We start from the raw sequence: 27708 nt of genomic DNA on the forward strand, positions 1-27708 counted from the left end.
AAAGTTGAAAGTTTTAATACTAATATTACCTAAATCCAATTCCCACAAAACAACTTTAATGATTATTAACAGTATTTGTTAAAAAATTATTTTTATTGTTAATTTTAATTTCTAATTGTTTTTTATTTTTAACAGAGGCAAATATAATTTAGATTACAATGAAGATATTTATTTTTCTGCTAAAGATTGCAGAACATTAAAATGTTATATGCAGAATTCAATACGTAGTGGTGTATTACTGGTCGTCTACATTGTTATCCAAGTTTAGCTTAATTTTCGAAGTTGTCACAATATTTTGATTATCGACTATTTAAGCAAGTAATAGAGACACACACAATAGTATATAAAGCATCAAGAACGGTAAGGCAATTTTTTGAAGGAGGAGCAAATCGAAGCGGTAAGTCCTTAGGTAACACTCGTGATGCTTATGACATTTTTTGCGCTATCGATGTTTGTTAGTTTTTTTAAATAAAATATCTAAAAAATGTTCTAAAACGCCAAAGTATTTTGGCGTTCTAGAACATTTTTGAATGCTTACCGACTTAGCAACAAAATACTTACCGACGAGTTTGGGATAGCAACGAGTAAATACATCTTACTGTCTTGGACGTAGTAAACTATCGAATAGTCTAATCGCGCAAAAAAAAAACCTAAAAATATACAAGTAAAAAAAATCTATATTAACCTATTTCTGCAAATAATACAAATCTTTGTTTATAAATTATTGTGATTATCTCAAAATGTTTTAGAATAAACAAAATATCCTTAAACTCATAAAAAATTCAGTTATAATATGGTTAAGAAGAATTCGTATCTATTTTTAAAACAAAAACACTCCAGCTTGATTTATTAGTGTCAATAACAATTTATAGCCATTTAATTAAATATAATTAAAAATTCAGCAGTTTCAGTTTCCGTGAACGGTTTTTTGAGCAACAGATGTTACAAAGGATTGCTTTGGACTTTGGATGCTTGGCTGTAAAACAATAAAATGAACTCTAAACGGGTGTGGTAGTTCAAGATCCTACAAGGACTCAACCACAAGACTCGTTCTCACCAGGAAATGAGAAAAATCAAGTGCAAGGTTGAACAACTTGTGTGGAAAAAGATCCTGATTGTTAACCTGCCGTATACGTGAATAAAACCTGTTTTTCGTATTGACGAAAACTGGTATATCATTTTGTATTATTTCAAACATTTTAAGATTAGTAGCTCAGGTATAAATAAATGAACCAATTCCTTTCTTGGGAAGTCATTTAAATGTCCAAAATTTCATTACTCACAATATTTACATTTTCAGTACAATGCCAAACCTGTGCACCTATTATTCTTATGAAATCCCACAAATACTTCATGTTGAAAGTTCTCTTGTTGTTATAACATTTTACGGAACAGACGTGTTATGTAATTGGTGCGTCATTGACATACCTTAACAAAACGTTGCTCGAATATTGATAAGTTGATAACATGTAAAACAATGCTGAAGGCATTTTAATTTTTTAAGACAACTATAGATGTTTCATACAGAAAATGCATTGTACATTAGTACAAAATTCATTGTCATTATATTAATAATGACAATGAATTAATGAAACTCCCCTTACTCAAGCTTTTGTTGAATAAATTAAAATAAATCCTCTCATAATTGGTCGTTTTGGCATTGTCTCCTAAACACATATAATGTATTTTCAATTTTGTGTTACGTATAATTACATAATTTGAATAACTGACATAACCAATATCGTCGCATGTGACATGCTTTGTACTAATTTGTTAATACCATCAAACTACAAAGTGCTTAATATAGCTAGGTAATAAATTTCAAATTTTTAGATTTTATAAGTTTACTTCAAAAATATTTTGTTCGAAATAAGAGATATCGCAGCATAACTAGCAAGATGTCCTTTTTGTAAAACATTCAAAATGATTCCGTAAAAATCAGCAATTAAACTAAATTTTGTACTTTTCTTTATATTTTTTGTGTATTGCGGCATTAAAATCAAACGAGAGAGTAAAGCTTTAATTGCTAACACGCAAAAATGTACTTTTTTAGTACTAGTACTAAAAATACTCTTAAACTTTTGTTTTAAATTTTGATAGAATAATTTTTGGTTATAATTCAATTAATTATGTTAAGATTATGTTAAAATCTCTTCTTGAAAAATTGAAAATGTAAAGTGCTCCCGGACTCATAATTGAGAACGGAAAGTTTAAGTTCCTGGACAGTATGAAATAAAAAAATTTCACATTTTTCATCATCATCAAAATTAATGTAGTTAAATACAGTCACACTTACCGTATCTAATTGATTTCAAAAATACAACTTCAGGTTAGATTTAAAACCGGATTAAGTTGATGTACAAGTTACAAGCAAATAAAAGACTTTGGCTTTAACTAACTTAATATATTTTTTTTACATTTTTTGATATAAGTAACAGAAATCCGGAAAGACATTAGCTGACTTTAAACGTAAGCGACACCTGAGTAAGCATAGGGAGAGACCCAGCCAGCAGGGTAAACACCAGGAACAACAGCGGAGTAAATTTGTGGTTGTGGTTGAGGGCCCGGAGCTGCAATGGCGAGAGCCAAGAGGGCAGCGAAGACAACGAGAAGCTAAGAATTTTCATTAGGTTTATTAGTGATAAAATATCGTTGTGTATTACACTTACCAATTTGAACATCTTGAGAATAGCTTTTGATTACTTTGAATCAAACACTGATCTCAAAACAGTTTACTTCATCTTTTATAGAGGAATATTTTGCACAAAAAAATTAGTAATACCGGGTGTAACCTAATTGTGATGCAGATTGAACTATTGTTATGATTAATTATGTATGCAAGAAAAAAAAACTGCAAAAAGTTGTTTTAATTATAGACTGAAAACTAAGAGACAAATATTGATATTAATATTTAGCGTATAATTAGAATATCAAGAAATATTGACACTGTGTTTAAGTTTTTTTCTTAAACTTAACTAATCATTACAAAATAATTGTTATGTATGTTTTCAGTATTATTTTAATCAAAGATAAATAAAAAATGGCCATACTGTCGCATTTTTAATAAAAAAAATACAAGACTTTTGCTACTTAGTCCTTTATTTCATCCGGGAATTATTCAAATCAGTTTTTTGCATTAGTAATTTAATATCTACATTGTCGCGAATATTTAAATTAGTTAAAATGGATCATGACATATTTAGTCATGTGTATGCAATTTTTTTATATTACTTTGTGACCATACCTCTTTGAACTTCAAAATATTAAAATTAACACAAAGGTTGGGCCTCGCCTTGATCAATGATAATATTCAACTAAATATATAAGCAGCGACAATTATTGTTTAAACATTGTTATTTGATTATTAGACACATAATCAAAAGCTTTCAACATGTTTAAATTTGTAAGTCGCAATTAATATTGCTTTATATTGATTTAATTTATTATTTGTTGTAATCCAGGTTATCGTCTTGCTAGCGGCCGTTTTGGCTATTTCCGTGGCTGCTCCTGCTGCTTCTCCTCTTGTAACCTCTGTCGTTACACCTGGAGTTTATTCGTCTGTTGTTGCCCCGTCTGTTTATTCTACAGGAATAGTTTCTTCTTTGGGATATGCTGCTCCCATAGCTTATTTTTAATGTGTTTGAGTAAAGCGGTCAATAAGTTTAATACCTAAGAATGTTTGCAATCGTAATTCAAAATAAAAATTTCATGAAAACAATGATTTGATTTTTATTTTCACTTGAAGTTGAGTTTATGTTTTATATTTTTTTTATCAATACAATGTGGTCAGATGGCAACTGAATCAAAAGCATTTGCTTTTTTGATTGTTTTTTCCTAAGAAATATTTGATGTAACAAGATATTTAATTTTATAAGTGTTTAGCTGTCAACAAACGAAAGTGTTTTTTGGCAGTATTTTGCTAAAGTCTACCAAAAATTTAGTTTCTTTATGTTTATTTTTTGTGATTTTAATGCTCTAAAGCAATCTTTCTGATTCAGTTTTGATTAAACTTCATCTTTTCAATCATATAGTTGTTTTAATTTTTGCTTCTATAAATTTTAAGAGAAATGCAAAATTATACCACCCTCTTAAATTGCATTCTACGTAACAAAATTAACGCGAACTGATAGAGTTACCAGACGAACAAGATATGTTATTAACTTGTACATACATACATATTTAGCCTTTTTGGAATAAATGTAAATAATTACACATAATATACAGTATGTTCGCGGACTGTGTTTACAAGAGAAAAAAACTCTTTGATTTTTACGCCAAAACTGCAAAGGAATAACATTTTTTGATTAACCTAAAACGAACAAATCTGTTATTACAAGTATTACAATTTTATCAAATGTTTTCCATTTGTATAATTTACTATGTTAGCTGTTTGTAAATATTTAAATATATGCATCAAATTTTTAATCTAAACCATCTCCAGCGTAGATGTACTCTGTAAATATGTTATATAAAAAAGGCGGTTCCGTTTTTATTGTTACAAATTTAAACAGGTGATAGAATCTTAAGACAAAAGTTTCCTATGAACATGTTTCAAAAAATGATATGTAAGCGAGCTACACCCCCTGAAAAAAAAATGCGTTTTTTAATGTGGTTTTTCTTCTATTGCAGAATAAATAAAATTACAAAAGTTAGAATAGCTGATATCCTTAAAACACCTGAACGAATTCAAAGATCAGTTGTCAAAATTTTTAATCACGGGCGTTTTAAACGGAATTTAATTTTTAATTTTTATTCTCTTTAAAGTCTGTAACACATATTGTAAACTGATTTTACTTAAAAACGATAAATTGTATTGAAAAAACGCAAGAGACCTATTTTTTGTGAAAAATTATGAAATTTAAAACTGTGTGACTGAAAAAAGTGGGAAGAACCAACAGCCAAACTATTAACGAAAAGTAAGTTTTTCCACCTTAATTTTAGAAAGGAAAGTGTTCAATTACCTCCCTTATTTGTCAAACTTATAATAAAACTATGTAAGTATATGTAACTTCTTAGGGAGATGAACATTTTACCTCCTCTATAGAAACGGAAAAACATGCTACTAGATTTAATAGCAAAACTGGGATATCAAAAAAAACTGTTAGTTTTAAAGTTTTTTCTTGCTGGATAGTATAGGAAATATTATGTATTACACTGACGGAATAAATAAGTCTCTTCCTCCCCAGGTGGTTGTAATACAAATAAATATTGTGCACTTGCTTATTTTTGTTACATTTTGTTTTTATTTACTCACGTTTAATTATTTTGGAATGTTTTAAATGAATTCAAGGAATGATTAGTTCAAATCAAAAATAGGTAACAGTTAATTTTGCTTTCTATATAAGTCGAGCCGGATACTGGTACCTGCTTCTCGTAACGTATAAAAACATATACCCAACCACACATATTTCACCTTATAGATAATTATTATTAATATTTTTTTGAACTTTCGCATCCAAAGTTAATAACTTAAAAAAAATTCTTGAGAATAAAATTGCAACAAAAAGTAGCATTAAGTAATTGAAAAATTTAAATATAAACTTCGTACAAGACCATTATCATACACCAATTTAAATAAGTTCAAGTAGAGATATTTAAAATTCAGCCCACTTACATCTCCTGACCTCACCATAATGTGGCGAAATTCTTGGATATAAATTGCGTCCAAGAATGCCTAACATCAACAGTTGTTCTAGTAACGTCTAGTAAACATCAAATCAAAACCAAAATGTTCAAACTCGTAAGTAGAAACAAACTCTGAAACCCTAACATGCAAATGATTGTGTTTCTCGAACAGGTTGTCGTCTTCGCTTTGATTGCTGCCGCTTTGGCAGCCCCAGAAGCCGCCCCAAAGGCCAAAGCTGAAGCCAAAGCCAATCCCGGAGTTGTGGCCGCTGCTTACACCGCTCCAGTTGTTGCCGCTCCTGCTGTAGCTTATTCCGCTCCTTACGCCGCTTACGCTGCTCCTTTGGCCTACTCTGCAGGATACGTTGCACCATCGGTCTACGCTGCAGGATACTCGGCTTACTCTGCGCCACTTGTTGTTGTTTAGAATTGGGGCGATTGTAGATAAAAATAAAAAATCACACGTGCTTTAATTGTAGTTTATTTTTCCAACAATTTAACAGTGCAGGTGCATTGAATTTTTAACTTTATTTTTTACTATTAACCTGATGAAGAAGGGCAAAATATGACCAAGATGTTTGAAGAATCTAAAAGAGAAAAAATTAAATACGTACATGCAAATAAGTTTGATCTCAGTTTACCTTCATAAAAGTCTCTAATGTTAGATAAAATATTTTTAAAGATGACATTTTAATAGGTTTCTGGCATCTTAAGGAAAAAAATTGTATTTTCTTTTTTATGTCGATTGGAGCATCTACCCAGTTTGATTCAAATGTGGCGTACATTATTTCGCTACTCTTCATTGATGTTAAAAAAATAATAAATTTTTATTAAATATTTAACTTAAATTGCACACATAAAAAACGTTGAATTGCTATTAAGTGTTCTAATGTTATAGAGTTCTAGTCATTAATCATTATTTATTAAATCAGTTTGAAGAAAAATTAAACACAGGTGTGTGGAAGGTTAATTCAAACAAACCGGTCATTACGTTCAATCAAATTAAAACTTAATCAAAGTAAAAAAATATGTTCTTCCAATGCATTTGTAGTAGATACATATTAGCTATTTTCATTCGCAAAAGTAATGCATACTTCAATAGATCACTAATAACAAGCTAGTTAGACTTGTACCTATTTTCCTATTTAATTTTTTAATTTCTATAGGCTGAAATGTCGGTACAGTTTTTTAATTCGGTATTCATTTAAAACATCTAAAGACAACAAAAGAAGAGAGAAGATTACAAAGTAATGATATGTAATTTAGATAAAATATTTATCATGTACGTTTAGAAACGATCAATTTTACTTTTATAGAGACATGTTCTACGCTAATCGTTTCATAATCTATTTATTTATTCACCTGTTAACAATATGAAGAAAATGAGATATTAAATAATTGAAAAATCAACTGTTTGAACCTAAACTTTTGTTAAATTACATTACATATATTTATTTTAATTCTCTAAACTGAATGGGAAAGTACTATAAAAATGTGACGAATTTTTGAGAATTAAATTTTTCGAAATTTTTGTTTGTTTTTGAGTTTTGCATAATTTTTATTTTTTGTTTAAATAGTAACATAGTATAAAACTTTTTTTACAAAGGCTATGATCTAAAAGTTACAAATATCATCTACATTTTACAAACAAAACAAAATTTTATTCTCAAAACACCATCACAAGTTTTATAGCTTTTTAATTTTTAATAACTATTATTTTCTGAAAGCAAATGGATTTAAAAAAACACTTGGTACTATACTTTTTATTCACCTTGTATAAAATTTTCGCTGTTATTCTTATGTCGTTCGTATTCGCTATAAAAGTATAGGTAATAAAAGTAACGTAAAGTTTTTTAAACTTGCAAGTTTAATAATTTAAATTCATGAATTCGTGTTTCAAGACTGTTCTTATGAAACTTATTTTTTAATATACTAAGTATTATAAAATTAAGTGTTCTTTTGGAAAAAGTTTATTGTTTATTAGTTTTATTGTGTTTTATCATATTGTAGTATACTCGTATTTTAAAGATCACAAGTCCCTACGATTTCAGTATTTATACCTACTTAAAATCTAAAATAAAACTTTTCATGAAATTGAGTAATAATTTTTAAATTGCAAAATACCTCTTTTTGATAGCTACAACTTACCTTAAGTTCCACCTGATTTCCATACCAACAATAGATAAACGTTTCAAGAGCTATGGCCACAACGTAAGAACAAAACGTATAAAATACACTCGTAAATGGGACAACCTTAACAAAAAAAATAAGAATCGAAAAATTTTACCTAAAAAATATAACTTGCAAAATAACTTACCACCGTTAACTGAAACATTGATAACCCAATTGAGACTACACTTGCCGCAAATTGCAATAAGACAATCCAATTAAAATACTGTTGCGAACAGTCAGCAAATCTGAAATGCGTAACTTAGTTATGTGAAATATGACATAACTACAAAAAATACCTTAAAATTTTTCTGTGGTGTATGATACAATTTAACCACATTACATCCAGCTCTTTATCTGGACCATTTATGTGTCTTATTGTATCACACAGAATATCACACTGAGCTCCAATATACATATTTAGTGCAGCAATAAGCGTATCTGTCATCATATTTACAACACTAATAAAGTAGCAACAAAGTGCTTGATATAAATATGTAATTTCGTAAAATGGTGAGATATTTGTATCGTATGGGTACCAAACTAAGAATGGTAGTCGATACTGTTTAAAACTTTGGTCCAAAAAAGGAAACACGGATAAAATAAGCACTGTAAAACCTCCAACACCACAAAAAAAGTGAAACATAGTTTGCCAACCATCTAAACTTATTTGGGCTAATTCTCGTTGTCTACGGTTTTTTGGTTGAAATGTATCACTTTTTAGAGAATCCATAAGATCTTTAAGTGTTTTTATGTTTTTCACAATGAACAGTGATTTAAAAATACCAATAAACTGTGTGAGTGATACAAAAATTGATGCAGTGAGCACTTCCAAATTGTTGTAAATGTAAAACAGGTTAATGGTTTGCAGTAAGTTGTGACCAACAGTAAAACATATTCCAGAAGAAAGTGCATACAAGGTGTAATAATTACATTTGTAAGTTTGGTTGTCTTTAGGCCATAATCCTACAATGTGGAGAAGCCAGATGTTAGTTTTAATTGTTGATAACCAGTCAAATTTTTCCATTATTTTAACTAAAAAAAGCAAGTTATTTTGAAATAAATTTGCATTGTGTTATGAAATTAAAGTATATTTTTGAGAATATGTATCAAATTCAAGCACAAAAATTATACCCAATTGTTGGTGGAAAAATGCAGATTAGCACAAAATTGCATAACATAGTGTAGTGTAGTAAAAAATACCTCTTAGATTTGGAAATTAAATTTCTCCAAGTTTATCAATCCAAAAATATAAAAATGTAACTATGTATTTGTTTTTATACTCAAGTACCATTTTTGATCACACTATTTTTTATGCTATTTTTTATTTAAAAGTTGTGTAACTACAGGTTTGGACAACGCAACAGAAATGTCTGAAATGAGACGTATCTATCAACAAGTGTGTTTTATAAGATTATCAGAAAATGGGTGTGGTCAAAAATGCTGGAGAGGTCAAATGCACTACCTTTGCGCTGCGCACAAAAACTTTTTTCATTATATTTATCCAAACGAAAAGACGATATTCACTTACACAAACACAAAAAAATTTGTATGTATTTAAAACAACTTTACAGTGGATTCAACAAAGTTTGAAAAAAAATGTTAAATTATTAATTATTTGAAAGAGAAATTTTAGTAGACATTTGAACAAGAAAATAGCACATTGAATAAATTTGATAATCTACTTATTTTAGGTAGACAAGTAGTTAAAAACAACTCACTTTTTAACTTAAATATTTAAAACAAAATAATAATTTTACCATTATGCACAGCTATACATAAAGACAAAGTAGAAATCGTAGAAAAATAACATATTTAATCTGATTAAATGATTAGTTGTGGGTTGCAGTAGATAGGTACAGAGAATCAAAACCAACAATGGAATGCAACAGTTTGTTGTGTTTAATATTTTCTGAATTTCCACAATAGAAAAATAAAAAAGGATTGTTATCAAAATGATAAAATCATAACTTAAACTTACTCATTCAACCATAAATTGAAAATAAGAATTCTGCTTTTAAGATGTGGTAAAAATTAACTATGAAAATAAAACGCTGACATTTGTTAATCAGGGTTAAAGCTTTAATCGAACTTACTTGTCTTCTTTTGATTACATAAATGGGAGAAAAATAAAACAAGAAGAAACTTTGCTATAAATTGTATTTTTGATTAAACTTTTCTACAGTACCGAGTAAAAACTCGTATGCGGTATAAATGGCACCTCACGAATAATCGTGCGTTTTTCTTCCTTTGTGTATATGTATAATATACTATTTACCATGGTGTAATTTTGAAAATGGCTAACCTTATGCTAATTTTTGAAATTTATTAATGAACTACAGCCATTTTTTTGGGTTTTTTAACTCAAGCTGTGCAAAAAATAGTCTACAGTATGTCTCCGGATTGAGTTTACAAAAGGAAAAAAAAATCCTTTATTTTACTCCAAAACTGCAAAAGAAAAACCGTGGGAAAAACATTTTTTGCTTTATCTGAAACGAGCAAATCTGTAATTAAAACTTTATTATTTTAATTCAGTAGGAAGAAAAGTTAATTTTTCTCTTAATTTTGGACTTATAATAATTTTTTTCTGCTGTTTAAGTCTTATCATATTGACGGTTTTATTTTTTTGACAACGATGTCACTTTGACAATTAATTAATTAATTGAATAATGATGGTTGTTGTTAAAAATTACTTTTGTATTTTTTATCTTAAAACTGTTTTTTTTAAGTTGCCGTTTAAATATATTAAAAGAATGTGTAAATCTGATTTAAAATCGTTGAAATGGAGCAGTGTACTCCTGCAGAAGTAAGAGAAACTGCTACAGAAGCAATTGAATACTAATTTAGCAAAATGTTATGCGTAACTTGACACTCTGAAAGAAAAAATTCCCGGTATTTTGTAATCTTAACGTTGGCAAACCTGCAGATTACCGCTCAAGAGATAAAATGATGCTTATGAGATTTAATGATGTGTTTCCCAACCTTTAAAAAGTTAGTAATCGACATATTACATTAGTGATTGTGAATAAAAATTATTACAAGTCCAAAATCTAGAGAAAAATGAACTTTTCGTTCCACTGAGTAAGTTTTAATTATAGATTTGCTCGTTTCAGGAAAAGCAAAAAATGTTTTTCTTTTGCAGTTTGCGTAAAATCAAAGAAAAAAAATGTTTTCATCTATCTGAGGATATACTGTATATACCACTCCAGAGAAATGCTATTTTTTTTGGTGGTTTATATCACTCGGGCTTAGTCATTTCTCTCCCTTTATGTATAATATGGGTATTATGTATTTATGCAAAATACGATTTGATTGACGACGTGTTTTATAGAAGTGCGTGTATTAAAGGTAATCTTAAATGCTCCGTATAAACAGTATTATATATTAGTGATAGAAAAATTACTATTAAATTTTTCTAGTTCTGACTTTAGATTACGTATTTCAAAATAATACTTGAAAGCAATTAGTATTACTTTTTAAAAGCCAAACTTTGACCCACAACACAGATTGTTTCAAGAGTTTAAAAAACACGTACAAAATACGTCGAAAAACATAACCGCTGTAGGCTTGGGTAGGGATGGAATATTATGAAATATTTATGAATAAAATACTAATATTTTGTCATAAAGTTTATTTATGTTGCTTTTCTACAGTGCAGGTGCTGTTTTGCCAATCATATTAAATCTGTAATGAAATCTACATTCTATGGGTAATATTTAAAATTGTTTCGATTTATTAAATTTGTTTACTAATATTTATGTGCAATTAATTAATTATTCTGTGGCATTCACTTGACGAAGTACAGCAAAATACGACCAAGAAGTTCGAAGAATCTAAAATACTTAAAACGTATTTAAAGTATTAAAATATATTTTATCATACAAACCGTCTTAAACGTTTCCAAAGTCAAGTAAAAAAGATTCAGTGATGACATTTTAATGGGTTTCTCACATCTGATAGCAAAAATTAATATGCTTCTTTTGACTTCTTTTGGAGCATCAACCCAGTTGGCCTCAAATGTGGCGTAGAGTATTTTACTGCTCTTTATTTTTTAATAAAAAAAATTATGTAGATTAAATTATAGAAAAGTAGTCACAAATAATAATTTTTTTGTGTGTAATACAAGGAAAAAAACAGATTTATGTAGGTATATTTGCTGACACTTTTTCTTTAAAAAAATTACAAAAAATAATTGGTAGTGCTTTAAGTGTAGAAAATTTTAATAAAAAAATGTATTTTCAATTTTTGATTATGTTTACCTTAAGTTCGACCTCATTTCCAAACCAGCAGTACATAAAAATTTCCACTGTAATGGCGCCGAGATAAAAAATAAACATAATGAATTCACTGCTCGATGGAACGACCTGTATTGAAACAAATTTATTAAAACATGATTATTTTATAAAACAAGTAGGTATACCACTGTCAGCTGGAACATGGTTAGTCCTATAGATATTACACTTGCACAAAACTGTGTAAGCACAATCCAATTGAAGAATTTTTGGCAATGCTCGGCAAACCTAAAAAGTTTGTTAAAAAAAATCAATTGTTTAAAAAAAAAATACTTTAAAATTTCCTTATGATGTGTGAAACACTTTCTCCATTTTGCATCCATTTCTTCTACCGGCCCATCGATGTCTCTAATATTGTCGCAAAGAATATCACATTGCGTCCCAATATACATATTTAAAGCAGCAATCAGAGTATCTGCACTCATGTCAACAACGCCAACAGTATAAGTACTTATAACTTGATGAAGATACATAATTTCGTAGAATGGTGAAGAATTAGTGTCGTATGGATACCACGCTACAAAGGGCAGTCGAAATTCTTTATAAGTGCCGTCCAGTCGGGGAAAGAGGGCTAATAAAAACATCGCAAAAAATCCACTGAACCAAAACATTCGAAATAACATTGTCCACTCGTTTAAACTAGGCTGAACCATCTTGATTTGTTTTAAATTTTTTGGTTGAAACATTTCATTTGTTTGTAAGTTCTTGAGAGTACTTTTAAGGGTTCCCATATTTAGCAAAATGTAAAATGCTTTCACTATAGACATAGACTGGGTGAGTGACACAAAAATTGAGGCAGTAAATGTTTTCAAATCCTTGATAAAAAATAAATTAAAGACTTGAGCGAAGCAATGATAAACAGTAAATGTTAAAGTAAGGGCAATCGCATAAATGGTATACAAATTAAATTTGTGGGTTCCTTCGCCTTTGGGCCACATTCCCCCAATGTGGAGAAGTAAAAGGTTGGTTTTGATTGTTGATATCCAGTCAAAATCTTCCATTTGGAGCTAAGAAACAATTACTGAAAAAAATTAAAATCAAAAATACTTTTGAACAAATATTTCCAATACTTTTATTACATGTGATAGCCACTTTTTAGATTTGTTTTTAGTTAGAATTTTTTCGAGATATTTATAAAGTTGTTGAGAGATATGGTCTTCAGAAGCCTTGTAATAACAATGGGAATGAAATAGCGCAGCTTCGATTAATTTGCCGTGCTCAGGAAGGACGGGGCAATTATTGTACCTACCCGCTTTGCGCACAAGATTCAATTATTTTCACGATACTTCGGTCGACTCCGATGATGAATATCTTGGACATCTTATTATCTTTTAGCTTTAAAGTGTGCTAGAAACTAGAATCCATATGTTGACATACCTACTTTATAATGAGAAACTGTAGTAAAAAGTATTTTTTTAACTAAAATTATAAAACAACGAAGTTTTGTTGTTCTGGTTTGCAAATTGTTTCCTGAAAAGTATTCTAACAAAATGTGTATTTATTTGTAATTGCAAATAATTTAACGATTATAATAGCATAAGTGTTCTATTTGTAATTTTAAATGTAACAATAGAACTACGTTTAAAAGTATCTAATTTACAAAAATTTGAGCAACTGATTAATTAAACACCGAAGCAATGTAATTTGATTCAAAATTTGCAAATAAAAGACCTGTTACGGTTTACAAGTTGTTAAGTTGCGGTCTTACTTAAAATTCATTAAAAATAACAAGCTGAAGTCAATTTTGGCGCAAATAGATTAGGCTAGTTAATACTAATAATTTGAATTTTGTATTAAGTAAAATTTTTTTGTATAAAATAAGATATAACAAAAGATTGTCACATCTGCAACACAATAATAGTATGTCAATGCGGAAATAACATTTTATAAAAAAAGGTGATATTACGTTTTATAAAAAGCTCTAATAATTAGTAGTCTCCGGTTATTTTTCCGAGATTTATTTTTATTCTCTTCATTTATTTTTACTTTTGTCACATGATCAATGTAGTGAAATCCATGTGCGTCCAGAAGTAAAATTTACTTTTAGTTTCTACTTAAAAATATTTTCTATTTCTAACTTGGGCATAACTACGCAAGTAATCATCTTATTAATCGCTGTACGGTACATTTTTTTAACACGCTCAATTGTGTGCTTTTTTAAATTGAATGTAAAGAAAGGATATGCTCAAAGTTGCAAAAATGTCACTTTATATATTTTTTTTCTAAAAGCGATTATGTGAGATACAAAAGAAAATATAAAATTAAAATTACACATTTTCAGGAAACATTTATATTTAACCCTACAATTATAAGGATTATTTTACGAAAGCTGCTTATTATCTTGTTTGACCCTAATATTTAATTATTAATACAAGAAATACTCTTGAGAGTACTTGGAAAAAATCTAAAAATTTTATAATTTATATCACTAAGCAATAATTATTTCCTAGCTTCCCTTTTTTGTATGATGTAGTTATCATAATTGTATAATTATGCTGTTTAAATTATATTTGCTTTCTTTAGAGGTAATTATTTTCACAGTATGTTTTTAATTTTTAATATTATAATTTGAACGGATTTTAGTAAAAATTTCCACATAGGCTTCAGTATAAATAAAGCAGTTAAGTGGAACTTATCTTAAACAAAACTGTATTATAATTACAGGTTTAAGATATAAAGAAAGATATATTAATAATATAAATTAATATATTAAAAATATTTTCTTTTAATCTTAAACAAATGTGTTTTACCACTGTAATAATAACTTTGGCCATAGTGTACTATGTAAGTAATAGGAGGCGGAATTAAAAACAAATTATTTTTCTGAAATTTTAATTTCAATTCAATTAATTATAATTTAATAAATAAACTTTAACAACCAAACATTTATTAAAAACTAAACCACTTCTGTCTTCTTTTCTAGACCACCACCACAGGAGCTGCATACTCGTATGCAGTATATACAGCTGGTTCATAATATTCATCAGCATAAACAACATGTCCATCTAAATCTTCGGCATACGCAATCACCGGTGCTGCAACTGCGGCTGGAACTGTGTATGCAGTAGCATAAAACGTTGGCTTGGCTTTTGGATTCGGAATTGGCTTAGGAGCTGGTGCAGCAAATGCAACAGCCAAAAGCGCAAAAAGCACAACCTGAAAGAAGTTTAATTATCTTAAAGTTTAGTAATTACGAAAAACTTACAAATTTAAACATTGTTGGAGCGTTTCGAGCAACTGTCAAAAGGTGAATCTTCAAGTTTTAACTAACAACTCATCCAAATTGTTTGAACTTTTATATGTTTAAAAGCATGGCTTTATTAGCTTAATTTGATTATTAATGGATAAAAAGCAACGATTAGTATTCTAGAGACGCTAGTAAATAGACCTTTAATAAGGCTTGTCCTTTTTTAAGCTGACATTGACCTAGTGATTTAAAATGATGGTAAATACCCATCATTGTTATTCACTATGCGTAGAAGAAGTTCTAATAGTTTCCGTTTTTTTACAAGATATAACTTAGACTTCTCGTGAAAAAAAATTGAAATATTGTGTATACAAAACTGTCTTAAATAAATATAGTTCTTTACCATATAAAATTTATTCTCTGTTCAGTGAATATTGTTATTTATAGTAATATTACACTGAATACGAATAATCAGAGGGATTGTCCTGTAAAACTTCGATGTTTGAGGTTGTTGTTCGCAAATAGAGGTCTAGATTTTGTGCGTAATTGAAATCAGAACAATTTTGCGTAAACAATTATAATTTGTATGTATTGTATGTTACTTATTACGGGTTAGAATACAGAGTAATAACAGAAAATTTTGTGTTCAGTTTTAGCACAATAATTATATTGAACTAACCTGACCTCAGACACAAAAAATTCCGTCGCTTTCTTGAACGGAATGATGTAGGAAAAAAAACCAAAAACATGGGGAAGCAAGCAAATGACTTCCACCGTAAAGAGTTTTCATTATTTTATTAAGTATATTTTATCAAAATTGTAATACATGTAATGACACTTTTCACTAATTTGAATTGAAATTGAAGTGGGACACGAGGTGTAACATGGTGTGATGCCTTGCATGTCTAAATAAGAAATTGTAAAATTGCAAAAGAATTATTTTCAATAAATTATTTCTCTTTTAACTTAAACTATATCTTATGCTAAGTTTATTAAATATTAAAAGAAGTGTTTGGTCTGAAATTTTGTGTGTTAATATTAGATATGTATTATTTTCGACAATTTAATAATCCTATTTTAATTTATTGCAATCCGCACATTGAATGAGAATCATTTAGATACAACCCCACCCACCAGTTTGCAACCATCATCGTACCTATAAAAGAGCAATCAGACAGCACCACTGTTATCAGTTATCAACTGTAAGCAACAGCACTTCAATCAAAATGTTCAAAACTGTAAGTGATTTATTTAAATTATTTTTTGTGACTGAGTTTTAATCTCTTTCATAGATTGTTTTCATCACCCTCCTCAGTATCGCTTTCGGAGCTCCCGAGCCCAAAGCTGATCCCAAAGCTGACCCGAAAGCTAAACCAGGTCTTGCTTATGCAGCACCTGTAGTCGCCGCTCCTGCAGTCGCCTACACATCGGCTTACACCGCCCCTCTTGCCTATTCAGCAGGATACGTTTCACCATACGCTGCCGCTTACACTGCCTATTCTCCATACGCTGCGTACCCCGCGTACTCTGCCCCCTTGGTTGTTGTATAAATTGTAAATGTTGAAAATTAGCCCAAATAAAACTTATAAACAAAACTTGTCTTGTAATTTTTAAATTTAAAAAAGGCAGATATCTATGTTTGTATATTTGTACCTATTTTCAGAATTTTTTTCAACTACTCACAAAATTTTCTTAAGTAACATAAATGCTGATCAAATTAAAACAGGTAACAAAGTATATTCATATGGCTTCAAATAAAAAATACAAAATTAAATTGGGGCATATTTAAAATTTTTATTTCATAAATATTAAAGTATAAAACATATCACACTGACGTAGATGCATAGATTTAAGAAATATAAAAAAATAATTACCTAGTACAGTTACTTTGATACTTGGTCTTTAAATTGCTTAAAGGATTTGTGTTAAATTAAAATCGAAACATCTGCAATATGCATCAAAATGTTAAATATTTAAAAGATTATAAAAGTTAAAACGTTAAAATAAAAAGTCTGTTTTCTTAAACAATATTTTATCGAAACTAAGCAAGTAATCAAGGATACAACTCGGTATACAAAAAATGAAAAAGTGATCTAGATATAGCAGGCTAAGCCTAAGACCGTAGGTCTACACTTGTATGTAGATTAATACTAGCTAATGCAAAATTATATAAGACAGCATTAATTATTATTATTTATCGCTTTCCGACATCTGACAACGCTGTTCCTAAGTAGCTAAATATATCAAAGTTTTTTGTTAGAAATAAATTATTTCAATCGATCTGATATCGTGAGGGGCAAAGTGTGCCAATTTAGGGTAGTTTTTGTGAAAATTATCAAGTGAGATCTTAAAAGGATAAAGAATCAAACTATAGGATTCGCAGATAATTCTAATTTTCAGTATAACAGTCTTGGCGAGAAAATTACAAAATTGTAGGCAGTTTCTGGAAATTCTTATCCACAAAAGTAGGATCGGTTTAAACTAAGCTTCATTTGAAATCTATTTCCGTAAAAATTTTGTAGAAGTCTTATTACACGTTTTTTTCACAATTTTCTCCTTTCAATAGCGTAACCATGCCGGTGATTGTTATGATCATAAAACTTTGTCGAGTGTCGGGAAGAGAGCAACTAAAAATTTGTAAATTTGTTAAATAAATTAAATTTATTTTGTACTCAATGTTAAAGAGTGCTTTTATCAACTAATTTTAGTAGATATCGTCTAGTGAAATAAAGTAATTTTTATCTACTGTTTATATTCAAAAAGTTCTGGTAGGTGAGTACAAAATAAAACGAAATATTATACACGTCCATAAAAATTGTTTATCTACTCGTGAAAAAAGTCCACTCGTGACTTCGTCATTCGTAAACTTAACCTTTTCACTCGTAGATAAACAATTTCTTCATCGTCTTGTATAATAAATAACTAAAATAATAAAATAATAATATGATGGTAACTAATTCTGAAACACCAAAGTACGAGGGAAAACTGTAAGTACTCATAAATAGGTAATCGGTAAATAAAAACAAAAAACTGTGGTTTTATTTCCATCACAGTTTCTTTATTTTGATTGCAACAAAGTAAGTTTTCTAGTATTTTTTTAAGCAAATACGACCCCTTTTAACCTAAAGACAGGAACTATAGGTAGTATATTAATACACTGTAGTAGGTAGTACCTAATTGCCTTCGTTGCCAGACATCATGTAAAAACACAGAGAAACAAAAAATGTTTGTAATGAAGAAAAGTTTACTGTTATAAAATAAAGAAAGATTTTAACAAATTAGTAAATGAAAGAAAGATGCTTTTTATTCAGAAACAAAAGGGCATTAATATATTGTTTAACTTTACGAACAACGTGTAATAAATTCGAATCGAATTTATCAGCATTAAAATATATTTAATTGATTTAACCAATATGGGACACCTGTATATACAAATTCAATTTTTTGTTTTTTTTTTATTTTTTTGGGTAACTCAAATAAGTAAAATAATATTAGGGTATATCTACAAATCTTCAATTATATCTACAGAGAATAATATTGCGTATCTAATTCTTTTACTTTAAAATTTTGTTAACAACGTCACATACACGAAACTTCTAATATAATTTAATACAATGATGCTCGAGTTGATGCCTATGTGTGATTTCACGGCATATTCTATGCATGAACTGCACAAAAGTGAACTAACTTAAATTTAGTATGTGCATACTAAATTGTGGTGCTACTGTTGCGGTATTTTATCGAAGTTTGGACAAAATTGTTTATTAAATCTGGTATTATAACAGTTTATTTATAGATACACGTTTAAACTCAAACATAAATTGTACAGACAAAAATAGTACTAATAGGAACATTTCACTATAATTTCGTTGGTCCTCCATGTCGTCAATTTTCGTAATTTAACTTGCATTATTAGAACTTAGCACGTATTTGACACGGCTGTCGAATAATAAATTAGTATCGATTGTAAATTATTTCGACACTACACATACTCCAGTTATGTAGTGTCCTTAACTCTTTTAAATTGTATAAAAGAACAGTCATGCGACAGCTCTTTAGTCAGTAATCATCGATTAACTGAGACATCAATAACTCTTCAAAATGTACAAAGCGGTAATTTAATTTGTGATTATTTTATTCCAAAATTAAATAATTATTTTCAGTGTGTTTTGTTCGCCATTTTATCTGTAGCTTTGGCTGCTCCTGCTGCTGAACCGAAAGCTAAAGCCAAGCCTGGATTGGTAGCTGCTGCTTACACCGCTCCTGTTGTTGCTGCTCCTGTTGCTGCCGCTCCTGTTGCCTACGCGGCAGCTTACACTGCTCCTGTTGGTTATGTTGCCCCAGCAGTGTACAACGCAGGTTATACCGCTTATTCGCCTTACACTGGAGCGCTCGTTGTTGTGTAAATATGTAAAAATGTGTTAGTAGTTTAGTCAATAAAAAATTGAATGGTCAAGAAGCATTTGAATTTCCAACTACCTACTGTTGCTCACATAAAATTAAAATAAAACAGACTTTTGACAGTATCGACTTTTACTGTACTTGTATTTTAAACAATCTCTTTCCGGTCTGAGCATTATAGAAGCTGGGTTCCAAATAACATTTTTATTATTACAAAAATATGTTTAGTTAGAACTTAGAAGCAGTTCATTTCCGCTGCATCTATATTTTTACATCATGTTTAGGTATAACCGTTGAATTTCTTATATTTATTATTTTTTACAAACTTATTTTTTTGTATTTTTACCAATAACCTTTTTATTCCTTGTTTCTTAATAAATCATTATTGCACCTTTTGTCTTTCCTGGCAAAAAAATGAAAACTATTAACCCGTAGTTGAAAACTGTTCTCTCTTTGCTATATTTTGGTGAGATGCTTTTTATTTTTCAGAAAAAAAATGTGGAAAGCAGTAATTTTTTTTGTTTTTATCCATGATTATAATTATGATAACGCGTTATTTCGGAGTATTAAAAAAAGTGAGAATTATATTAGACTTTTATTTAGCAATATTTCAAAATTTAAATTTTGGAAATTTTTTGCTTATACTGGCTGTCAATCTAGATGTAAAATGTAATTTTTTAACAAATTTTAAATTGTAAGTCCCTTGTTTCTGAAACGATAATTGATAACGGACATACTTCCGGACTTGTCTGCATTGTAATTTGTACTCGTAATATCTTTCGGTGACTACTAATTCAATGAGGCGAAATTTAAAAAAAAAGTTAGACAACTAAATACTTAGGGTTGCCTCACGATATCTTTATTAACTACCACTTGATTGGGATATTGCAAAACAATGACCAAATTTTTGTTTTATGTGAGAAAGCATGACCAATGCTCAGTAAAAACACTCTTGCTTATGTCTAGTAGATTTTTATCGTGCCGTACACACTTAAAATCAAGCAGCTACAAAAAATTTAGCAAATTCTCCCTTAATACTGTATCTACGATTGTAATGCTGACTGTTTTTAGAAAAAAAATATACAGGGTGTTTACAGTCTTGTAGTTGAAAATTGACCTAGTAATAGAAGAGTACGTAACCAAGAAAAAACTCACATAATTGTTATTATCAAGAATGTTATTTAACTCCAAAATATTGGTACACGGTTTGAGGGTCACTGGAATTATTTCCTTGTTCAGATAAAATTGTATTGTTGCAACAGATAAAAAATCGTATCCATGACAATGAAAGAGAAAAGTTACTTTATAGTTTTGACACTGTCATCATTTGATTTGCTTTTGCTTTAGTTTTTATCAAATTCGAAGATCTTCTGTTTAATCTCTTTCAGCGAATGATTTCCAATAGGTTTGATACGTTTTTCTTAATTTTTCTCCAAATTTAAAACATGTATGGCAAAATATTAAAATAATAAATTTGTTGTCGTGATTATGTATTGTATTGGCTGATTTGGTTTAGTTTTTGAAATAATTTGATTTCTTAGATAAAAAGACTCTCTTTTTAAAAACTATCTCAAAAACTATTTCAAAATTTAAATCTTACACAATTGCTAACTAAGAAGACATTCAACTTTAAACTTGAACATTTAAAAAAAAAACTATTCTTTCAGCACCTGAAAAGTTGTTTGAGGTTCGAAATACACGTAACTTATTTTAATCATTGGTAAATGCAATAAATAAAAAAGCAATGAAATAAAAAGCAACTTATTGTAGTAAAGAATTCTTGTTATGACTAAAGACTCACCGGCCTTTTTGTAAATTTGTGCACACTAAGTACACCTTTTTTAGGTTGCTATATTCACAAAAGCACTTCAAATTAAATTTAAATTGCGTAGGGATGTTGTGTAAATTATAAAAAAGCACAGAAGCTACTTATATTAAAGACCCAGTTTATTGTACTATTGCAAATTCGTTAAAACACAACCAATTTTTGAAATTTTCAGTGAGACAAATACTTCTTTTTTTAATAGTAGGCAACAGGAACTCCATGTCCATATCCATAGGCAGAATATCCAACGGGGTGGACTCCGTAGCTAGAGACAACAGGGGCGGCAGCATAGGTGGAAACAGCAGGCACAGAGTAGGCAACGGCGGGGGCAGCTACCACTCCAGCGGAGTAAGCGCCAACAACGGTGGGTTGTGGGGCTGGGGCAGCTACTGCCAAAGCCAAGAAAGCAGCGAATACGATCTAATTTATAAAAAAAAATATTTTAGTTTTACAATACTACAAAATAAATAAAAGTGGTACTTACAGCTTTGAACATTTTTGTAGAAGTATTTGATTGCTTCGGAATCAAATGATGCAGAAAATAGGATTCGTCCAGCTTTTATAGTGGTAAAATTTTTCTACCTTTTGCAGAGTGGGGATGAAATTTGAATTAGAGTTTATGTGAATATAACCAAAAGGCAAATGGTGATGGCCGGCAACTTGACCATGAACCTATCTTCTGATACGTTAGTCTACCCACTGATTTATTTACATTTTAATCTGGATTTTATTTATAACCCTACAACAAGTGGACCGGTGGTCGTTACATAATAATTTTAGAACAGGCCTGTTTTATCTATAATAGTAACTAGTAAAATTCCGATTTGAATGCCTTTTGTTCTTCAAATATAAAAAAATGTTTCAGTTGTTAACACAGTAACATAGTAAATTTCTATGATTCATAGTAAGATTCATAAAAACATTTTTTTGTGTATTTACTCGTGAATATTTAATTTATTTTTTGCCAAGAGAGATAATTGTATTGACCAGAAGGTATTCAAGATAATTTTACCTTTTCATCCGCTATAGTCCAATGACGAGTTCATGGTCGATTTTTGACTTCTTTGAATTTTGACAAATAAATTAAAACCTAGTAAAATGGATTTCTAACAAAAGAAGTAACATCAATAATATTTAAGGTTATTGCAAAACAATGAATGTACCAAGTATACAGCTCTTATCAATCAAAGATTGGCTGAAATTATGTACTTTATTAATGTACAATGCCGAGCATAAAATTTTGGTAGGTAATGTCATTTAGAAATTTCATCTTTTTGTCAAAAAAAGTAGTTTCCCTGTGTAATTTTGACAAGAGGGTATATTACTACTACTAAAATTTAATGCTCGCTATTGTACCTACTTTAATTTTATATTAAATAGAAAAGTCTTTGAGAATTTCGATAACTTTTGCCTCTATTTCAGAAATTTTGGATTTTTTCACCTAATAATAAAACAGAGTTTCATGATATTTATTTATTATTTATTGTTATAAAAAATAAAATAATTATAATAAATAAAAAATTACTTCGGGGATGCTTTTACAATCCGTATAAAAACCTCGGATAAATTATTTGTGATATAATTACAGTAGGTACCATTGTTATAACAATGTATGTGTAACAATTTACCTCTAGAATAAATATATCCGACAATTGTAAATTTATTCGACAATTGTAAAAGCTATAAAATTTTATAGATTATTACCAAAGCAATTTGCCAAAGCCACTTTTAGAAACGGTAGTTTTTAGTGTTTACTCCAAAAAAAAAATTAAACTATTGGTCAGACGTAAAAGATTTTTAAGTTAGGTACTCGCAATGCCGAGTGGTCCGTACAAATATAAAAACTAGAGTAAATACAGCGACATCAAAAAGTCCTACCAAGCAATCGTAGAAATTTAGGATATACAGGGTGTTTCACACAACTTTACGAGGCTTGCCTAATATACGCACCCAAATATACAAAAGTCACAAAACACTAAATACAAAAAATACACATTTAATTATATATTTTTTGAAAACCCATGACAGTATTATTTGTTCTATCAAGAGAGGGCACGAATATGATTCTAGTTTATCTATCTTAATCAGTAATCACTAAATAACTAAAAACGTTGTAATTTTTAAAAGGTAAACGAACTAGAAAAGATTATCCAATTTTTCAAAATTTATAATCGAGTTCGTATCGGAATATGTATTATTGATTGCATCTTACAGGCGCATAGATAAACACCACCATCTCATTTCAGGATGTTGTAAAAGGTTTTATGGAATACCTAATTCAATTTCCTTAGATTTTTTGACAAGTATAATTTTTGTAAAATTATTTTTTACATCTAGTTATATGGTGCTATTCTGTAAAAAAAATACGTGCTACAGCGCTATAACTCTTTAAGCTATCGACTATAAGTAAAAATCGAATTCTCTAAGGAAATATTTCTCTTTACCTAAAATTCTATAAGCTTAAAGTCTCTATAAAGTTATGGCGAGAAATTTGCTGACCGTAAAGACTTATAGTCTCTATAACGATATATTGTCATAGTAACAATGTCACTCCTCAATAATTTATTATAAGTACTTTTCTCCGTATTTCGCCAGTGATGCTAATTTTTGTTCTCTTATAATTATTGGTATCGTGTAAAGTTAATAATAAGTACATAGTCCAGTGATGGATCGTAATAATATTGCACTAATTGCATTATATTTATTATTAAATGAAGAAAAAAGAAGGTAATGTTGTGGACAATAATGAGCTTCTTACTACAAAATCTTTAAAAAAAAGAGTGTCTATTTAGAAAAAAGTTATTTTGTAAAAGGTACAAGCAGGTTTTATGAAAATCGGTAATAAATTTTTGTGTAATTTATTAATATGAGCTCAAAGTTGATGCATTTTCTAAATTCTCCTTCGGCTTTAGTTTCAAAATTGTTACTTCTTCAACTCGTTCTTCAAAAACGTTGCAAACAACCCTACTAATTTAATTACGTTTTTTTTTCTTTGATGTTTATGTTGTATTCTCATTAATTTCTTACTAAAAATTAGAGAATGTTTAGCAAATTTACATTACAAATTGTGTCTAAATTTTAGCGGTAGTCTTTTTCTGACTTTTCGTCTTCAAATTTCCAAAAACTGTTCGCGATACTCAATTTGTTCCCGTTTTTGTGTTTTCATTTCTAAATTTTCTTAGACGATTTTTTTGCTGAATGCCATTTTTTATTAATTAAATTAAAAACTGGAACTGCCAACATCCAAAAATTACCATGAATAAATTTGTTAAGACTGTTTGACATTTCCACTTAATAAAAAACATACTTTAGGGTAATTACAGCGCTATAACTCGAATGTTTACATAGACGCTTAGAGAATACCAATTTTGATACGATTCTATAAGGACTTTAAAAAAATTATATACAGAGCTCTATTAGCTATGGAATATACCAGCTTATAGACTATAGCAGATTTTTAGAGAATAGCCTAAATAGTATACGGGTTGGTATGAGACATATGTCTTCAACTATAGTACTTGATATAAAGACGTTTTGTTCGCATTGTATCGAATATTTATCATTATTAGGTTTATAAAAAAATAATACGTGTAGCTATAAATACAGGGTGAATATAAAGTATGGAACCAAGCGGTTTTATTTTTAATCATTTGCCTCCAGAAAATAATAATTAATATAAATTAAAGTAATATAAAAAAGTGATCCTATTTTCAGAACGAAATTTTGCTTTGTTTTTGAGTTATGCGATTTTTTTTGTCAAAATTGCAATTTATGTGAAAAATTTTTTTTGAAAAAATTAAAAATAAAGCAGATAGTTGTAATCCTTAGAGTATAGCTTCTATGAGAAAAATGATTTTATAGTGGGTTGCCATTTAAAAAAAATATTTTTTTTGTAGAACTCAAAAACAAAAGGAAATTTCGAAAAATTTTATTCTTGTTAAATCATCACATTTTTATAGTACTTTATCACTCATCAATTAGTTTTTTCAAAAAATAAATAGTTTAAACAAAAAACGCTTGGTTCCATACTTTTTATTCACCTGGTATGTATAGCTTTTATTTATTTTATAGTTTTAAAAAGTAGGGTTTTGATATTTGTTAATAATTTATTTTGATTTGTAACGTTTTTAAACAATAATTTTAAACAATATTTTCCTTAAACTTACAATTTGCGTTCTCATATTTACATTTCTGTATTATGTACTTTATCTGGTAGTGTGAGGAGTAGTAAATATTTTGTACCCAATGTTGAAAAAATAGTACACTTAACACTTAATTAACACTCACTAAAATATGACGGCATTATTTAAATGTGCACAATGAAATAAAAATGCAGATATAATTATTATTTAATTTAATCGACAATTTAGAAGTATTGACATCTGAAAATATGTTCCCTATTATAACAGCGTGATCCATTTCCTCCCAAGTTAGTAATTTGCTTAGATGTAAAGATTTCTGTAGGCTAAAGGAAGTCCATAAGAGTAGCTTCCGTAGTAACCAGATGCATATGGAGATAATCCATATCCATAGTCATAAGTGATGGGGCGAGAGTAGCTGTAAGTCAAAGGCGTTCCAGCAGTGTAGCTCAAGGCATAGATGGGGTCGGGTTTTGGTCCCGGAGCTGGGGCTGGGGCTGGGTTTGGTACGGCGAAAACGGCCACCAAGAGAGCAAAGAAGCAGATCTACAAAAAACAAACAAATTAGAAAAAATCCATCTGGATTTAAAAAAATAAAACGAAATAAAAAATTCTTACCAATTTGAACATGTTGTCGATTTACTTGGCTGTAGCAAAGTCAATAATAATCTTGGTGTCACTCAGGTTTATATATCCCAAGATATCCCTTTGTTGGTGACGTAGGAGTGGTCGATCGCCGTCTTGACTTCACAAACAAAAATATAACTAGTTTTTCAAGAAGTTGCTGTGCTTCACGACTGTAATTATTATATTTTACGATAATGACTTTTTGATGTGAATATGTGATCAATGACTTTAAATTAGACAACTAGAATAGAATTTGTAAATAATTTAAACATTCCAAACTTTTAATTTTTAATATTTTAATAATTTTTAAGTAAAATAAAATAACACATTCAAGTCAAGTTCTACGACCCAGCAAGGTCCTTTCCATAAGGTTATTTAGCATAATGATTTGTACTTATCCTAAAAATTTTATTACCGCCTATTAACATTTCACACCTTACTTTAGATGATCATTTACATAATGTAACAAAGCTTAAAATCTATTTAGTTAATTACAGGTAAAAATTTAATTAATTTTAAATTAATCTACTTGTTTCTTGACATAACAAAAATTGTTAACATTTTAATTTTTTCGTTTTTGTGGTAAATTTTTGGTTAAATATTTCACCTCCAAGATGAGAGTTCACAGTTTTTTAAACTTGCTCGCCAAGGTGACAAAATACTTACAAAGAGCAACAAATTTGTAGATAGATTTCTTGTGATAAATTATTGGCTAGGACTTAAAAAATATAAATATCAGATACAAATAATTTTCTTGAATCTTAATATTTCCGTTATTTAGTTACATTACAATTATGTGATTCGGCATATTATCTCAAATAACAAAGTATACAAAAATAAATATAAAACATTATCATACTTTGGCCTAAAATAATACTAAAGGATAAAACAGATTTGGATGAATTTATTTAATATAAATCACCTAATACATCAACGCAGTAAATGTAATTAAATTATTTAACTGCAAAACAAACCTACGGTTTTATTGAAACTAATGGTTAAATTTGTTATTGCAAAACGTATTGCTATTTACAACAAAGTTTTTTGCATAATCTGGAATTGTTTTAGCATAATTTCATCTTCAAAAATTAATATTGTTTTTTCAGGTCATTTCTTTCTAATTAAATAACATGAAAAATACAAAAATAAACCCTAACAGACAAACAGATTTAAACCAAAAAATTACTGCTGAAGACATTTAATATCACTTAGGAATGGATAAATAAATATTAAAAAGAAAAACAATTATGTTTGTTAATGACCTGCTTAATACCAAGTATTAATAAAGACGATTTTCTTAAATATGACTGGTGTACACGAGTAAATCATAATTTGTCGAAAACCATATTGCATATTAAGTGGTTTATAATTTTTTAAATAATTTATTAAGCAGATGCTTTAGTTTTACAAAAAACTTTCAAAATATCATTATTATTATTATAT

General features: G+C 28.9%; 7 protein-coding genes and 1 long non-coding RNA gene across 12 annotated transcripts; 3 read left to right on the plus strand and 5 right to left on the minus strand.

Annotated features, from left to right (window-relative positions):
• Positions 1 to 2389: 2389 nt before the first annotated feature.
• Positions 2390 to 2770, minus strand: LOC123014795. Its single transcript, XR_006413341.1, has 2 exons — positions 2670 to 2770; positions 2390 to 2613 (listed from the first exon to the last, which is right to left on the minus strand). It is a non-coding gene; the product is annotated as an uncharacterized LOC123014795 (long non-coding RNA).
• Positions 2771 to 3342: 572 nt separating this feature from the next.
• LOC123014794 lies at positions 3343 to 3718 on the plus strand. Its single transcript, XM_044414072.1, has 2 exons — positions 3343 to 3403; positions 3462 to 3718. Exons 1-2 carry the CDS (start codon positions 3392 to 3394, stop codon positions 3633 to 3635), a joined length of 186 nt encoding a protein of 61 aa, XP_044270007.1. The 5' UTR covers positions 3343 to 3391; the 3' UTR covers positions 3636 to 3718.
• A 1880-nt stretch (positions 3719 to 5598) lies between these two features.
• On the plus strand, positions 5599 to 16868 carry LOC123014834 (cuticle protein 16.5). The gene is made up of 3 exons (XM_044414117.1): positions 5599 to 5740; positions 5798 to 6040; positions 16566 to 16868. The coding sequence occupies exons 1-3, from the start codon at positions 5729 to 5731 to the stop codon at positions 16821 to 16823; spliced, it is 513 nt and encodes a 170-aa protein (XP_044270052.1). The 5' UTR covers positions 5599 to 5728; the 3' UTR covers positions 16824 to 16868.
• Positions 6097 to 9111, minus strand: LOC123014791 (odorant receptor 4-like). 5 transcript variants are annotated; one of them, XM_044414064.1, is made up of 6 exons: positions 8998 to 9054; positions 8094 to 8829; positions 7943 to 8042; positions 7774 to 7878; positions 6267 to 6422; positions 6153 to 6212 (listed from the first exon to the last, which is right to left on the minus strand). In XM_044414064.1, exons 2-6 carry the CDS (start codon positions 8819 to 8821, stop codon positions 6153 to 6155), a joined length of 1149 nt encoding a protein of 382 aa, XP_044269999.1. In that variant the 5' UTR covers positions 8822 to 8829; positions 8998 to 9054. The 5 variants fall into 5 exon arrangements, with proteins under 5 accessions (XP_044269998.1, XP_044270000.1, XP_044269999.1 ...); XM_044414067.1 differs by having other exon boundaries at positions 8094 to 8760; positions 8998 to 9028; XM_044414063.1 differs by having other exon boundaries at positions 6097 to 6212; positions 8094 to 9111.
• LOC123014792 (odorant receptor Or1-like) lies at positions 11512 to 13087 on the minus strand. The gene is made up of 5 exons (XM_044414068.1): positions 12360 to 13087; positions 12215 to 12314; positions 12054 to 12158; positions 11681 to 11836; positions 11512 to 11627 (listed from the first exon to the last, which is right to left on the minus strand). The coding sequence occupies exons 1-5, from the start codon at positions 13085 to 13087 to the stop codon at positions 11568 to 11570; spliced, it is 1149 nt and encodes a 382-aa protein (XP_044270003.1). The 3' UTR covers positions 11512 to 11567.
• Positions 16869 to 19252: 2384 nt separating the features above from the next.
• Positions 19253 to 19729, plus strand: LOC123014609 (neuropeptide-like 3). Its single transcript, XM_044413811.1, has 2 exons — positions 19253 to 19386; positions 19437 to 19729. Exons 1-2 carry the CDS (start codon positions 19375 to 19377, stop codon positions 19677 to 19679), a joined length of 255 nt encoding a protein of 84 aa, XP_044269746.1. The 5' UTR covers positions 19253 to 19374; the 3' UTR covers positions 19680 to 19729.
• A 1871-nt stretch (positions 19730 to 21600) lies between these two features.
• LOC123014475 lies at positions 21601 to 22144 on the minus strand. Its single transcript, XM_044413616.1, has 2 exons — positions 21984 to 22144; positions 21601 to 21919 (listed from the first exon to the last, which is right to left on the minus strand). The coding sequence occupies exons 1-2, from the start codon at positions 21993 to 21995 to the stop codon at positions 21695 to 21697; spliced, it is 237 nt and encodes a 78-aa protein (XP_044269551.1). The 5' UTR covers positions 21996 to 22144; the 3' UTR covers positions 21601 to 21694.
• A 3694-nt stretch (positions 22145 to 25838) lies between these two features.
• Positions 25839 to 26418, minus strand: LOC123014474 (neuropeptide-like 4). The gene is made up of 2 exons (XM_044413615.1): positions 26257 to 26418; positions 25839 to 26184 (listed from the first exon to the last, which is right to left on the minus strand). The coding sequence occupies exons 1-2, from the start codon at positions 26266 to 26268 to the stop codon at positions 25942 to 25944; spliced, it is 255 nt and encodes an 84-aa protein (XP_044269550.1). The 5' UTR covers positions 26269 to 26418; the 3' UTR covers positions 25839 to 25941.
• Positions 26419 to 27708: the final 1290 nt, after the last annotated feature.

This window comes from Tribolium madens, unplaced genomic scaffold (genome assembly GCF_015345945.1).
Source record: "Tribolium madens isolate multiple individuals breed KSU strain unplaced genomic scaffold, Tmad_KSU_1.1 Scaffold_97;HRSCAF=244;Tcas5.2_LG3a, whole genome shotgun sequence".
NCBI classification, from domain to species: domain Eukaryota; kingdom Metazoa; phylum Arthropoda; class Insecta; order Coleoptera; family Tenebrionidae; genus Tribolium; species Tribolium madens.